This window comes from Hemicordylus capensis, chromosome 5 (genome assembly GCF_027244095.1).
Source record: "Hemicordylus capensis ecotype Gifberg chromosome 5, rHemCap1.1.pri, whole genome shotgun sequence".
Taxonomy (NCBI): Eukaryota; Metazoa; Chordata; class Lepidosauria; order Squamata; family Cordylidae; genus Hemicordylus; species Hemicordylus capensis.
Genome location: NC_069661.1, coordinates 58548867 through 58562229, shown reverse-complemented (window position 1 = coordinate 58562229; position 13363 = coordinate 58548867). Strand labels below are relative to the sequence as shown.

At 42.0% G+C, this 13363-nt stretch overlaps 1 protein-coding gene across 3 annotated transcripts in view; it reads right to left on the bottom strand.

Annotated features, from left to right (window-relative positions):
* Positions 1 to 6250: 6250 nt before the first annotated feature.
* The window catches only part of IL15 (interleukin 15), a 60624-nt gene continuing 53511 nt past the window's right edge, over positions 6251 to 13363 (bottom strand). For 2 of the 3 annotated variants that reach the window (XM_053256382.1, XM_053256381.1), the window contains exons 5-6: positions 9021 to 9173; positions 6251 to 6602 (exon numbers count right to left, since the gene is read on the bottom strand). In XM_053256382.1, the coding sequence (XP_053112357.1) occupies positions 6480 to 6602; positions 9021 to 9173 (276 nt within the window). In that variant the 3' untranslated portion in view covers positions 6251 to 6479. The remainder of the gene's footprint in view (positions 6603 to 9020; positions 9174 to 13363) is intronic. The other variant, XM_053256383.1, reaches the window with a different exon arrangement.

Below are 13363 nucleotides of genomic sequence, written 5' to 3'. Positions count from 1 at the left end.
GGAGATCACAAGCCAATCGGAAGACAATGCCAGAAAGCCAAGGTTCCAAAGTGGCACTCAAAATGTTAAAATGTTTCAACTCAAAATGAGGTTGTTCTGTTCCAAGCTCGAAACAGGCTTGGAAAAACAGGTGTTTTGTATCAAGTTTGAGACACACAAAATGGCCCATATTGAGTAAAAATGTTTCAACATCAAAACATTTTGCACATCCCTCCGTATAGGAACATAGCCTGATTTATGTTTTGGGTAAAAAGAAACCCTCTTTTTGCATCAGAGTATCCGTTATGCCCCCAATTCACAGTAAAGCCTCGCGTTAAACCCGCAGAAAAGCCTGCTGTCTTAAAAAGCTCCTGCTACAGGCTTCTAAGGCAGCCCCAATGATGTTCAAAAGCAGCAGTTGCGGAAGCAGCAATTCTGCAGGTTTCCCCATTGTCACAAATGGGGAATTTGCTGCTTCTGCAATCATGCTTCTTAACAGCATTGGTACTGCCTTAGAAATCCACCACATTCCTTGGGTGCAGAAGTATGGAGCCAGATTACTGGGCATCAGCCACATTTCTTATGCAATACTCTGATTAAATCAGAAATAGTCCTATAGTAGCAGAAGAGGCTTCCCACTGGTGGAAAAGCACCTCTGAGTCCAAGCTTTTTCTGGCTTTTATGGAAAAGTCTTTCAGCAGCATGTTGTTCAACTTTGTGTCAACTGAAAATCATAGTTTGTATAAAGTGAGAATCAGAGTTGGTTTGTTTTTTTAAGGGATACAGCCATAGCTGCACAAACACACCCCACCCCCACCCTCAAATTACAATTCTTACAGTTTGCGGTGCTGCTTAAGGACTCAAAAGGAACTTAAGGGTGGGGGGGGGATTTTACACAGAACCCACATTGGAAGACAAGCACCAAGGCTGCTGGGTAGTGCTCTGCATGGACTGAAGACAGGGGCGTAGCTAGGGGAGAGGGGGCCTGTATTCACTCTCTCCCTGGAGGTCCCTTGAAGTGAAGGAGATAATGAAGAAGATAAGAGAGGTGGAGCTGGGGGGCCCTCAGGAGCTCAGGGGCCTGGGTTCTTTGAACCCATCTGCCCAATTATAGCTACACCCCTGACAGGGAGAAGACATCATCGAGTCAATCTCCTGACTCCCATCCAGTCCCAGGTAAGGGAGGGGAGCGGAGGGGAGGACAAGGCAGAGTGCGGGGAGATTCAACTTAACTGTTGGAATTCCAACTGAATCCAAACCAGCACTTCCAACCAGGGTGGATTTGATTTAAATCAAACTGATTTAAATCACGATTTAAATCACGATTTAAATCACTAGCAGGGTGGATAAAAATTAAAAAAATCCGATTTAAATAAAAAAAATCCAATTTTTTTATTTAAATTGGATTTTTGATTTAAATCGGATGTTTTTGATTTAAATCGGATTTTTTTGATTTTTATCCACCCTGCTAGTGATTTAAATCGTGATTTAAATCAGTTTGATTTAAATCAAATCCACCCTGCTTCCAACCCAACAACCGAAAGAGGCAACGTTGATCTTCCTGATAGTCTCAGTGTCATGTTGGGTCAGATCAGAATATGACATTTGAGGCCGTGCACAGGCCTAATGAGTAACATTGGTGATACATTACAGTAAGGCAGGGTTTTGGCCATGTAGATTATTCTATATTTGTGTGAAGCATTGTCACTGCCACGAGACTGCATGGCACTGATCTGCCTGGCTAACCCATCAGAACTGGAGATGACCAGATGGCAGTGTGCCTTTAGAAGGTTCATCCCAGGCCCCACCCTTTAAAAGAGGCACAGGTTGGGCAAGGAAGTCACAGAGGGGAGGAAAGACCATGAGGCTGCAGCAGCAATTGGAGAAGCCTCTTCCTCACTCAAGGAACAACTGTGGGGTGAATAGCCCATTCTCCAGCAGCCATCCCTGGTGTGTTACATACAATAAGTATGCAAGACAGGTTAAAAAAACCCAAACCAAATATAAGACAGCAACTGTGTGTCAGATTCATAAGGGTGCATGCATCCAACTCAGTGGTCTGGAATGCAAACATTTTATGAGAATGGATCTTGCCAAAATTATCTGGCAGTGCTCCTACACTCACAGCATTGTGAAATCATGCTGTTCTGAAAAGTTGCATTACATGAACACTGTTCTAGTGTTCCAACTTCAAGGACATTTTGCTAATTGCTGCAATGGTTCTTAGGTGGCTGAAGTCATCAAAGAAGGTGAAATATTTGTATCCACACCAGTTTATAATTGTTGATGCTTTTTTCAGCAACATAAATGCAAATAAGCAGTGAATAAAGTACAAGAGATATTATTTTATAGAGTTTGGTTTGCTGGAATTTAATATTTATTTCATGTCATGAGCTGTACACAGGTGAATGGACCCTACCCACCGTCTTTATATTCTCAAGCCACAATCTGCCACAATCCACTGAAATTAAGGTGCCTTGCAAGTTCATTATTTGATATAATTGAATGATTTATCACTCCATAAATCACAAATGAGTACTAGTCTATGGGTAGTCTATGCGTACTAGCCTTAGGATGGGTATCCCCATGGCAGGTTTTCCAGGCACATTCCTCCCCTGCTCCCCTGCCCCATGCCTAATAGAAGCTAAAACATCTATGTATTGAGTTGTTACAGCTGTATGTAGGGAAATACAGTATATTAAATCTCTAAAGATAGTAGCACATTGCATTGATATTTCACATGTAATGCCTAGATTCAAAGTAGAAGAATGGGAAAGCATCAAAATATTATTTTCAGACACGTATACAATGTAATTCATTGCTTTAAAGCATCATAAAAGCTTAGTAATTTTAAAACAATATGCCTTAAGGTTAACCAAGGATGCTATGTACAATTGCTAAGTGTTGTTCTGTAGAAATGGAAGGAGAAATAAAATAAAACAGTGGTGACAACGGTCCAAAATAATATCCCATTTTTTGCTCTGAATCAGGGGCATAGCAAGGTTGGAGTAGGCCCAGAGAAGATTTTAAAATGCCCCCCTGACTGAAGCTCAGCTCATGAAGTAAAGAAATCTTAAATGAGGCTGAATAGTGGTAACAAATGTGTGCGTGTGTGTGTGTGTGTGTGTGTGTGTATGACACCTATGTGCCACAATAGAACATCATCCTAAATTATTTTTTAAAAGGTTTTGTAAATTGTGGATGATGCAAGTCATGTAATGGTACTAGAGAAAGACATGCTGTTCTGGTAGCTCCAGGTCTTAACACTCACATCAGTTTTGGAGGATGAATACAACTGAAGGAAGCCCGCGGGTGGGTGCGCGGTTGGGGGAGTCAGTCATGTGACTTGCCTCGGGGGGGGCACCCAAGGCAGTGGGCCCCCAGACAAATGTCTCCCCTTGCCCTATTATAGCTATGCCCCTGCTCTGAATCTTTGGTGGTTTAAAATGTAAATATCAGCTATGTGAGCCCTTTTTTGTGTTGGGGCTATGATGTGGAAAGAGAAGAGCTTTAGCCCATTTTCTGCCACTGCAGAAGGCAAGCTGATCCAGACCTGCTATTTGCCCTAAGACAGAAGCTACCATTTTGTTTATACCTAACTAAAAGAGAGATCTTGGGTTGGATAGGTCAATGAAAACATTAACTCAAATGTGCAACAATTGTGAAAAAAAGGCAAATTCAATTACAGTATCATCAGAAAGGGGATTAAAAATAAAACTTTCAGTACAGCAATATCTTTATAAATGACTTATACAGGATGTGGCCAAATTGGAATATTGGCTGCAATTTCACATGTTGCATAGTGAAATGTGGATGGTTCTGAACTGCTTGCGCTCCTGCAATCAACTAAAAAATACACCAGGGCTCTTGCGCAAATACTTACTTAATTGGGAATATTTTTTTTATTACGCTCTTCCTCCAAGGAGTCCAAAGCAGTGTACATTATGTTATGTTTATCCTGTGAGGTAGGTTAAGCTGAGAGATAAGTGACTGATCCAAAGTCACCCAGTGAGTTTCATGGTTGAATGGGGATTTGAACTTGGGTCTCCCCAGTCCTAGTCACACACTCCAACCACTACATGTGGTTAGCCACTGTGCACAGTTCTGGTCATCCTTTCTGAAAAAGGATCATAGAGCTGGAAAAGGTGTAGAAAAGGTCAACCAAAATGATTAAGGGATTCCCTATGAGGGAAAATATTTCAACTTTTTTTACATTGGGGGGGGAAGATGGCTAAGGGGGTACATGATAGTTGCTTATAAAATTCTGTATAGTGTGGAGAAAATGAGCAGAGGGAAATCCCCCCCACCCCATATCTCATAATGTCAGAGTTTGGATGTATTCAAAGAAACTGATAAATTCAGGACAAAAAAAGTGAAGTATACAATGAATACTTATTTTGTGGAATTTGCTTCTACAAGATGTTGCAATGGTTGTAGAACCCTCAGGGATATAATTTCAGGAGGACAGATAGCTACAGAATCCAGGGGAGGAAGGGGATCAATTAAAAACAATCCTTTTCCTGTTGCCTCAGTCTGTTCAAAACCCTTTTTCAGTGCAAACACTGTTAGTCTGGATGTCATCTACTGCCATTTTAAGAAAGTTATGCTTAAAGACTTGTGCTAACATCTTGACTAATGAAGCACATGCATACAGAGGGACTCTGGGGATGCAACAAGGGTCCATGCATGACCCCCAAATTCTCTATGTGCACTGTCTGCAAGCTTCCCACCTCTGCCCATGCTCTAGAAATGATCTGCAACTTGCAAGAGAGGAAACATATCCCTGAGAGTCAAGAGTTTCCTCTTTTGCAGATGGGGAAGTTTCATGCACTTGTAGAACAGTACATTACAGAGGAGTTGCACATGGGTGCTTATAGAATCTCTTCAGTGCTTTTGTATATGTACACTTTATTAGTCAGGATGTCAGCCTTTGACTTGAGAGCTGAAATTAGTGTGAAGTGATCAGGCAGAAACAGAAGCTGTAATCTCTCTATCTCTCTCCTACTGACTTCTAGTTATGTAATTAATTTATTATATTATTATTGTTATTAACATTTTTATGCCGCCTGATATGTACATCTCTATGTGCATGTAATTAACATTGATATTTGCATACTGGATTTGGAAAGCTCTTAATGCAAGAATATGGCAGTCAATATGTCAGACAAATTCGAAGAGAACAGATCTTTCTATGGCTATTTAGTTATAGAAACAGTATGGACCCTCCAGGTTTGGAAACAGCATGCCACTAAATACAGCTTCTGAAGAGATGGCTATTGCTTTCAAGTCCTGTTTATGGGCTTCCCAGAGACGAGTAGTTGGCCAGTGTGGGAAGCATGATACGGATGTAGATGGACCTTTGGCTTTATGTTCTTGTGGCGTAGTGGTGTGCACGGAACCGGTCCGGGGCCATAGAAAAGGCCTCAGGATAGGTCCGGAATTCTGGCGGTCCAGTGCTTCGGCAGGGCGGGGGAGTGTGTCTTTAAGGGGGGGTGGTAGTACTTACCCCACCACCACCACCGTTCTTCCCCCTCTGGCGCTGGTGTTTCTAAAAATGTTCTTGGGGCGGCAGAATTCCTCCCTGTCGCCCCTGCCCCCATCGTTGTCTGAAAAGCGTAAAACTAGAAAGAGCTGGCGGCGCGTATGCGCCCTTCATGGCGAATGTGCTCATCTTCGCCGCTGGCACGCGCACACCACATAATGTATGTGGCGTGTGCACACCAGCGGCAGAGACGAGCACGCGCGCTGTGAAGGGCGCATGTGCGCTGCCAGTTCTTTCTAGTTTTACGCTTTTCAGACAACGACGGGGGCAGGGGCGGCAGGGAGGAACTCTGCCGCCCCAAGAACATTTTTAGAAACACCAGTGCCGGAGGGGGAAGAGCGGCCGGGGGGGTGTTAAGTACTACCACCCCCCTTAAAGACACACTCCCTCCAGTGCCGGACCACACTTCTGTGGTTCCGTGCACATTCCTATTGTGGTGGATCTTTAGTCAATGGACTTGCAAGTGGATTCTCCAAAGTGATTACTCTGGCCATCCCAAAAGAAACTTCCGGTTCTGGCATCTAATGCAAATAAGACAATGCACTTTAGTTTATACTACATAGCCCTCTGAGTTTCCTTAATATGGCTTGTTAAGGACACTGAAAAGCAAACACAAAGGCTCAATGCAATAATCAAAGTCAGTTCTAGACAGAAAGATAGCTCTCTCCAATCACTGATGATGCTTTGCTTACATCTTTTCCCAGTTGTTTGAAATAACTATTCTCTAAGTCAAACATACATATATTTTAATGCCACACTAGACTTATCTCCATTTTATAAATGAGGGTATCCTGAGCTACACAGGAGGATTGGTGCCAAATCTGCAATGACTTTGCTCACCAGCCTTTATTCTATTTTGACCCTGCTATATTTGTCCAGTTCTTCATTTTGAGGAGCCAGGAAATGAGTCCTTTGTTCTACACTGGAGTAGTTTGTTAAACATTTTCTTAGTACAGTTCTATGATGATTTATGAGTTCTTTTATATAAATCCTGCACAATAATCTTGAAGTTTTCAATGAATTCTGTCCAGGTTTTTTCTTCGAATGTTTCACATTTCCGGCACTTGGATGTAGCAATGTCCTGCAAAATGGAAATTGAATCAAGCTAAGCATAGCATTGTTCAAAATAAACAAAAAGAGAAAAAAGGAAAAAGAAAGAGAAAAGGGAAGCTACAGGTGCTTTGCTCTTGTGACTTATATAAGCAGCTCCCAATAACAGAGTATCTATTTAGTTATTTATAACTATGCATCTTCTGATAACATTCTATTACAAATTTCTTAATTCTGAAAGGTGAGTTGTAGAATTCCTTTAAAACTTCATCATTATTCCTGGTTGAAGACAGTAACTGATGATATCCTAAGATCCCCCAAAGTCAGGAGATGTATGCATGCAGACTGTAATGAATGCCCACAGATTATTAAATCAGTACCCATAAGCCTAAAGAGGCAAACTTAAAGGCAGTAGCCTACATACAATGCAGCCTTAGGCAGGCAACAGCACACTGCTCATACTGCTGAAAGGCTAGCAAGCACAATGCCGACACCATTGTACAAGAGTGCCCTTGTATAATTGCCAAAAAAATTGCCAGAGTTACACAACTGTGCGGCTATTGGAAATAATTGAAAACAATTCAAAATATTCTGTTCTAAAGGTTGGGTTTGTCTGGGTAATCCTCTGCTTATTGACCTCAGGCAGTGAATGAGATTTTGGCAAGCTGTTCCCAGGAATCCCTTCCCAAGTAAGATGCTTAGGTAAAAGTTCTGCAAGGCTTTATCTGATCTCATCACCATCTTAGCACATAGAAGCAAGGCAGCTCGACCAGTTGGTCGGGACTGACTGGGGATCCAGTCAGACCCAGAACAAATGTAATACAAGCATTTTATACCTTCTACAATTTGCTAACAGTGATTCCCTCCCCACCACCAAACATAATGTCACCCTGCACATACACATTTCATTGAATATTGTCATTTTTTTCAACTTCCCAGAATCATGCTCATATATGTGCTTGTTTACAGGCACTGTTGACTGGTACCCCATCCTCCACAGGATATTGCAGACTCCTGTTTTTCCATTCCTCATCCTATGGTGAAACCCTGCTCATGTTTGTAGCATCAGCATATATTAACTTCCCCATTAAAGTTAGCCTCTGACCCACAAACATCTGTGCTAAAGTTTGGTCTGTGCAAACTATAAGCTTATTTATTATTAAGAACTATTAATTTGTGGATTAATATAGAAATTGTGCAACAAAACATGTAACAGACTGGCAGCAGCTTCTCCAAAGCCTCAGGCAGAGGTCTTTCCTAACTGGAGATCTCAAGTATTGAACATGGAACCTAGATGCTCTTCCCAGAGCAACTCCACCCCTTAAGGGGAATATCTTACAGTGCTCAGACGTGTAGTCTCCCATTCATTTGTAGCCAGGGCAGACCCTGCTTAGCTAAGGGAACATGTCATGCTTGCTACCGCAAGACCAGCCCTCCTCTCAAGGATATTCAGAGGTAGTGTAATTTAATAAAATCTGCATTTGTCCCAGGCAGCCCTGTTTTTGTTCGAAATATGTTACTTGTAATGGGGATCAAGAGAAGTACATTTACCCTCCACAATGACCATTACTAAGTCTGGTAATTTTGTCAAGTGTCCACTGTCTGGCTCCTAGATCCAAAAGTATTTGAGCCAGCCCAATAACTTTTGGGCTGGCTCCTAGATCCAAAAATATTTTTTTCCAAGCTCTGCACTATACATAAATGGTATGTATGAGCAGGGGTATAGCTAGGGGAGAGGGGGCCTGTGTTTGCCCCTCTTCCTGGTGGCCCCTTGGAGTGAGGGAGATAATGAAGAAAAATAGGGAAGGATGGAGCTAGGGATGGATGGAACTAGGGGGCCCCTCAGGAGCTGGGTGGCCCAAGTACTTTGAACCCATCCACTCAATTATAGCTACACCCCTGTGTAAGACCCAGGAGTCAGAAGTGGTCCCTTCCTTAAAGCAGGAGAGGGGAGAGACATGAGTCTGACTGTTGAAGAGTGGTCCCCCACAAAGTGAATAACAACAACAACAACAACAATAATATAATATAGTCTATGAGTTTTTTAAATGTGTGGCACTGAGTTAAAATTTTAGAGTAAGTGACAATTCCGTAATGTTAGAAACAAAGCAATAATAGAAGTTGCCTGTTTGGGGACTGAGAGCATCCCTTTGAGAAATTCAAAACAATATCAGGATGACCTGTAATAGATTCTAGGGTATTTAGATGAAATAATAGACAAATGCAAATCTATAGACCTACAAACATGAAATCCCATGGGTGTAAAAGCAGGTGGGGGAGAGCATTTAAGGGGGAAAGCAACTGGCCAAGTTAAACACTCCTTTCCCTCGCTTCTCCATTTACCAATACAAATCCCCTTCTGAGATGCCTGGCAGGCGAGAAGGGGCTGGTTAGGATTTCATAACATGACTGGAGCGTAACATGTACTTTGATCCCAAGTTACACTTACCTGTTCAACATGAGCTGGTAAACTCTTCTTGCTATTTTCAAACACATTAACCATGCTCTTGTATAATGTCGAATCATGTACAAGTTCAGATTCACGCAAGATTACTTTCATCTCAAGGAGAAAGCACCTCATCACTGATACTTCACACTCCTGCTAGAAAGAAGAATGTCAATGGTTTTACAATATGCAAGTTTTAAGATCTAGCTGAGTCAGTGTCAAGACAAATGACATTTGTCTTGTCCATGCATTCTTGGCCATGCAGGCAATCATACCTGACCCAGGGTATCAGATACCCTGTACAAAAATACATGACCTCAAACAGTTACAACGATTGGTCAGCAGCAACTACTGTGATTATGGCTGCTTGAAGAAGAAGAAGAAGAAGAAGAAGAAGAAGAAGAAGAAACACAATTCCAGAACTTCTTGCCAGACAATAATTACAATTGCCTGGTTCACATATTGCATTTGCACAAGTAAATGGATTGGGAAGACTTGTGTAAAAGGAGGACACGTGCACCTGTCCTAGTCCACAGACTTAAATGCTTATGTTATATAATTTTACTCTAATTCAAATGCCAATTTTGAATTAAAGTTATTACAGCAGGACTATAGACAAATTCAATTAAAGGGGAAAAGAACTTTGCTGTACAGGGATAGTTATGTGTGTGACAGCTCCAACTGAGCTCCAAAAAATAAGGAAATTTGATGGCCCATGATGTTCACGTCATGAGGATATGAGATCTGATGACCAGTCTGAGATGTTGTACTGGTCTACAAAATCATAACCATGGAAACACAATTTGGCTAGGTCACAATTCCAATGCGCTGTTCTCCAATGCACGAAGTACCAACATAGGCTGGTGGCAACAGCAAAAGCTGGGGATTAGTGTTACTGCAATGTTTAAGAATAATTCGGTAATATTGAGCATTTGGTGAGAGCTGTTACTTCAGCAAGCCACAACAGTTAGTGAAAGAAAACCAGAGAAGTGATTGATATTTTTTACCAAAGAAATGGATACCATAGGGATGAATATGCTAATAGAATTGTGCTTGCCTTATTTTTGAAACCTAGAAAGATTTCTGGCAGATGGGGAGTAAGTCATGTTACCAACTTTTGGTTAAGCATTTCTGTGACACTAATCCTCAGCTTTTGTTGTTGTCGACAGCCTATGAAGTACATTGGAGCATGGAGGGCCTAGCCAAATTGTGTTTCCATGGGTAGCACGAGCAGGCAATTCTGAATGTTAAAATGCCCCTTCTAGCATGAATACTGCAAACAGAAAGCTTTGAGAAACCACAGAAGATTGGAGGTGGGGGGAGGGTTGGGTGAAAACATGAGGGAACACTGTTTACCTCTCCACCCATAATACACAAGCACTCCCATGCCTGTATAATTTCACTGTCATCTCATCTCTTAGAGTTATATGTTTCTTCAGTTCTTTAAACTAGTGGACAACACCAGGTAGAAGTTTCTGGAGTTTCAAATTGGTCTCTAATTTTTTTAAGTGGGCACAATTAAAAACATTTTCATTTAAGCTTAAAATGAAGTAAAATTTTCCTCCATGCTATGGCTGCAACTAAACGTAAGAAACTTTAATCAATTGATCATCAGATTATTCATTGGTTAATTTTTCTGTTAAATTTTTATGATTGTGCACATTCATAAACCAACAAATGTCCCCCAAAAGTTTTGCTGACTGCTTCGGATTTTGCTTTTTTGGGAAAGGCTCAAGGAAAGAGAAGTTTCCCTGGGAATAGACTGAGGAAAGAGCAACCCTCTCCATATACAAGACACCTCTCAGGCTCAGCGCTTCCTTCTCCCACACACTGCTTTTCACCAGAAGATAGTCTGAGATAGTTTTCACTCATCCATTCAAAATCGTGTTTGAGAAAGAGAGAGAGAAGTGGGAGCATACTTAACCATCCTGCAGCCCTTGGACAGAAGTGTTCATTCTTCCAGAATGCAAGCCTATCCACATTTACTTGCAAGTAAGCTTTACTGAACTCAGCAGGACTGAATTCTTCTGACATAATTAATATTTAATAATATCATCATATAATATAATTATAATAATATATTTAATAATAATATCACTTTTTAATAATATGGCTAAAAGAATCATTTTGAAGTTGGGTGTCAGTCATTACAATGAAAAATAAATCTTCAAACCACCAAATCAGGCAAACCAGGTTCAGCAAAGAAATAAAACAATTATGAGGTGGTTGCTCCACTCTGATTACAGGCTCCAGATGGTACCACCCCTGTCCATGCAAGTAAGAAGTGGATGCGCTTAGAGTTCAACTGTCAGGATGTTCTCTGTGGACTTCCCAATGCCTATTCAGCATGGTTGCCTATTCATCACAGGTTGGGGTGCTCTTCATCTAAAAGGTCACTGTACACACACTCCAAATTAGGGGTGTGCGAAACGTTTCGGGTACAGGACGATCTGTACTCGAAACAGCCCGTTACGGGTGTTTTGTAGCCAAAACGAATCGCCCTTTCTCAAAATCCGAAAGTTTTGTATATAAAACGAATCGTTCCTGTTTCAACTTCAAAAGTTTGTTGTTTTGGACCTCCATTTTGTGGCGAACTCACTGTAGTCTCCATTTTGTGTTTGATGTCTATTTGAATTTCCTACCTTCAGAGCAGTGAATGAAAGCATGGGCTGATTTGCTGACAATTGTCTCCTTGCTCCTGATTGGCTCCTTTGGCTATTGCCACTCCTGACTGACCCCACATTGGCCAAGGGAAGGGTAGAAAAAGGGGCAAGTGTGGGAGGGAGGGGGTTCAAGGAGGGCATTCTCATTCATTCATGCAGTCATCCATTCAGATTTAAAGAGGCAGCAACACCATTCTGCCTTGTTCTCTCTGCCTCATACTCATAGGAGAGGGAGAGGGAGACAGAGAGGGAGAGGGAGAGAGTTGCTTTGCTTGCAGCTGCCACCATGCCATGCCATGCCATATCTGCCCCCCCCATGCCTATTGTCTTATGCCTTGCCAGCCTGAGCTCAGCCTGCCCACCCAGCCTGCCTGCCTGCCCCTGCTGGCTAGTGGCTAGTGTGTCTACCAGCCTGGAAACTGATTAATTTTTTTTTTTTAATCTCTGCTGCACTGCTTTTTAATTTTTTTTTGTTGAATCCTGAGAAGAAATCTTTTTTCACCCACTTGAGACTGAGAATCACTGCATGTCTGTGTCAGCAGCCACCAGCAGCCCCACCTGGCCAGCCACCCCCTTCCTCCCCCCCCCGATTTTCCAGGATTTTGCCCCAGCCCCCCCCCATCTGAAGACTGAAGTAGGAGAAGAAGAAATCAAGAAGAAGATTGAAGAAGGAAGAGTAGACTCAGAGACCAGACCACAGAAGTGGACAACTGGACACACAACGTGGGTCAAGCCCTAGACTGAGTGAGTGTACTTCATTCTCTCTCTCTCTCTCTCTCTCTCTCTCTCACACACACACACACACACACACACACACACACACACCCCTCTCTGGAATTCTGTATTCTTGGGGTTTTTTCCTGTTTGGAGGGAGGTTTTGAGTTGCAATTGGATTTTAAAAGTTGTGTGTTTAGTTTAAAAGAAGTTTAAATAGGAGTTCTGTGTGGGAGGGAGCCCCGTTAGCTAGTACTAGTAGGTGGTTAAGGGTAGTGTAGCCTTGTGGTTTTAAAAAACAATTCTGTCTTTTTCCCCATTCCAAAGATTTGTTGGGGTGTGTGTGCATATTTAAAAAACAGAAGCCTGTCCTCCAGTCCTCTGCCCCATAATATATCAGTATTCATATTCTCTGGGCCTATTGTACCTTCCCTAGTTATATTGTATCTATTCTGTTCTCAATCCATTATATTGTAATAATGTATCTTCTGTTGTTCCCCTAGTTATTGCTTCCTCCCTAGTACTATCTGTTCCCTATTGTATCTGTTCCCTACTAGTACATATTATGCAATTCAAATGCCTTGGCTTGGTTTGTTGTTGTGCCTGCCTCTGTATTTTAGGGACCTCATCATGGATGGGCACAGGACAGGCTCTCTCTCTCTCTCTCTCTGGATTTCATTGCAATGAAGATTGGGTGATATTGTGACTTCTAGCATCATCATTTTTATTCAAACTAGATGGCTTGCATCTACAATAGGTTGCACTTGCTGGTGCCACAGGCATCTGTTCTGTTGCAGAAATCAAGGGTAGCTTTGCACCCAAATAGGGGTGGGGTGGGGGGACAATTACACCTGGGGTACAAAATGTCTCCTGGCACTTTTTCAACCACAGAGGTCATGCCATTACAGTAACTACATGATATTCCGGGTATTGTGTACTGGGGTGCCAATAACAATGCCCTAAAGGGAT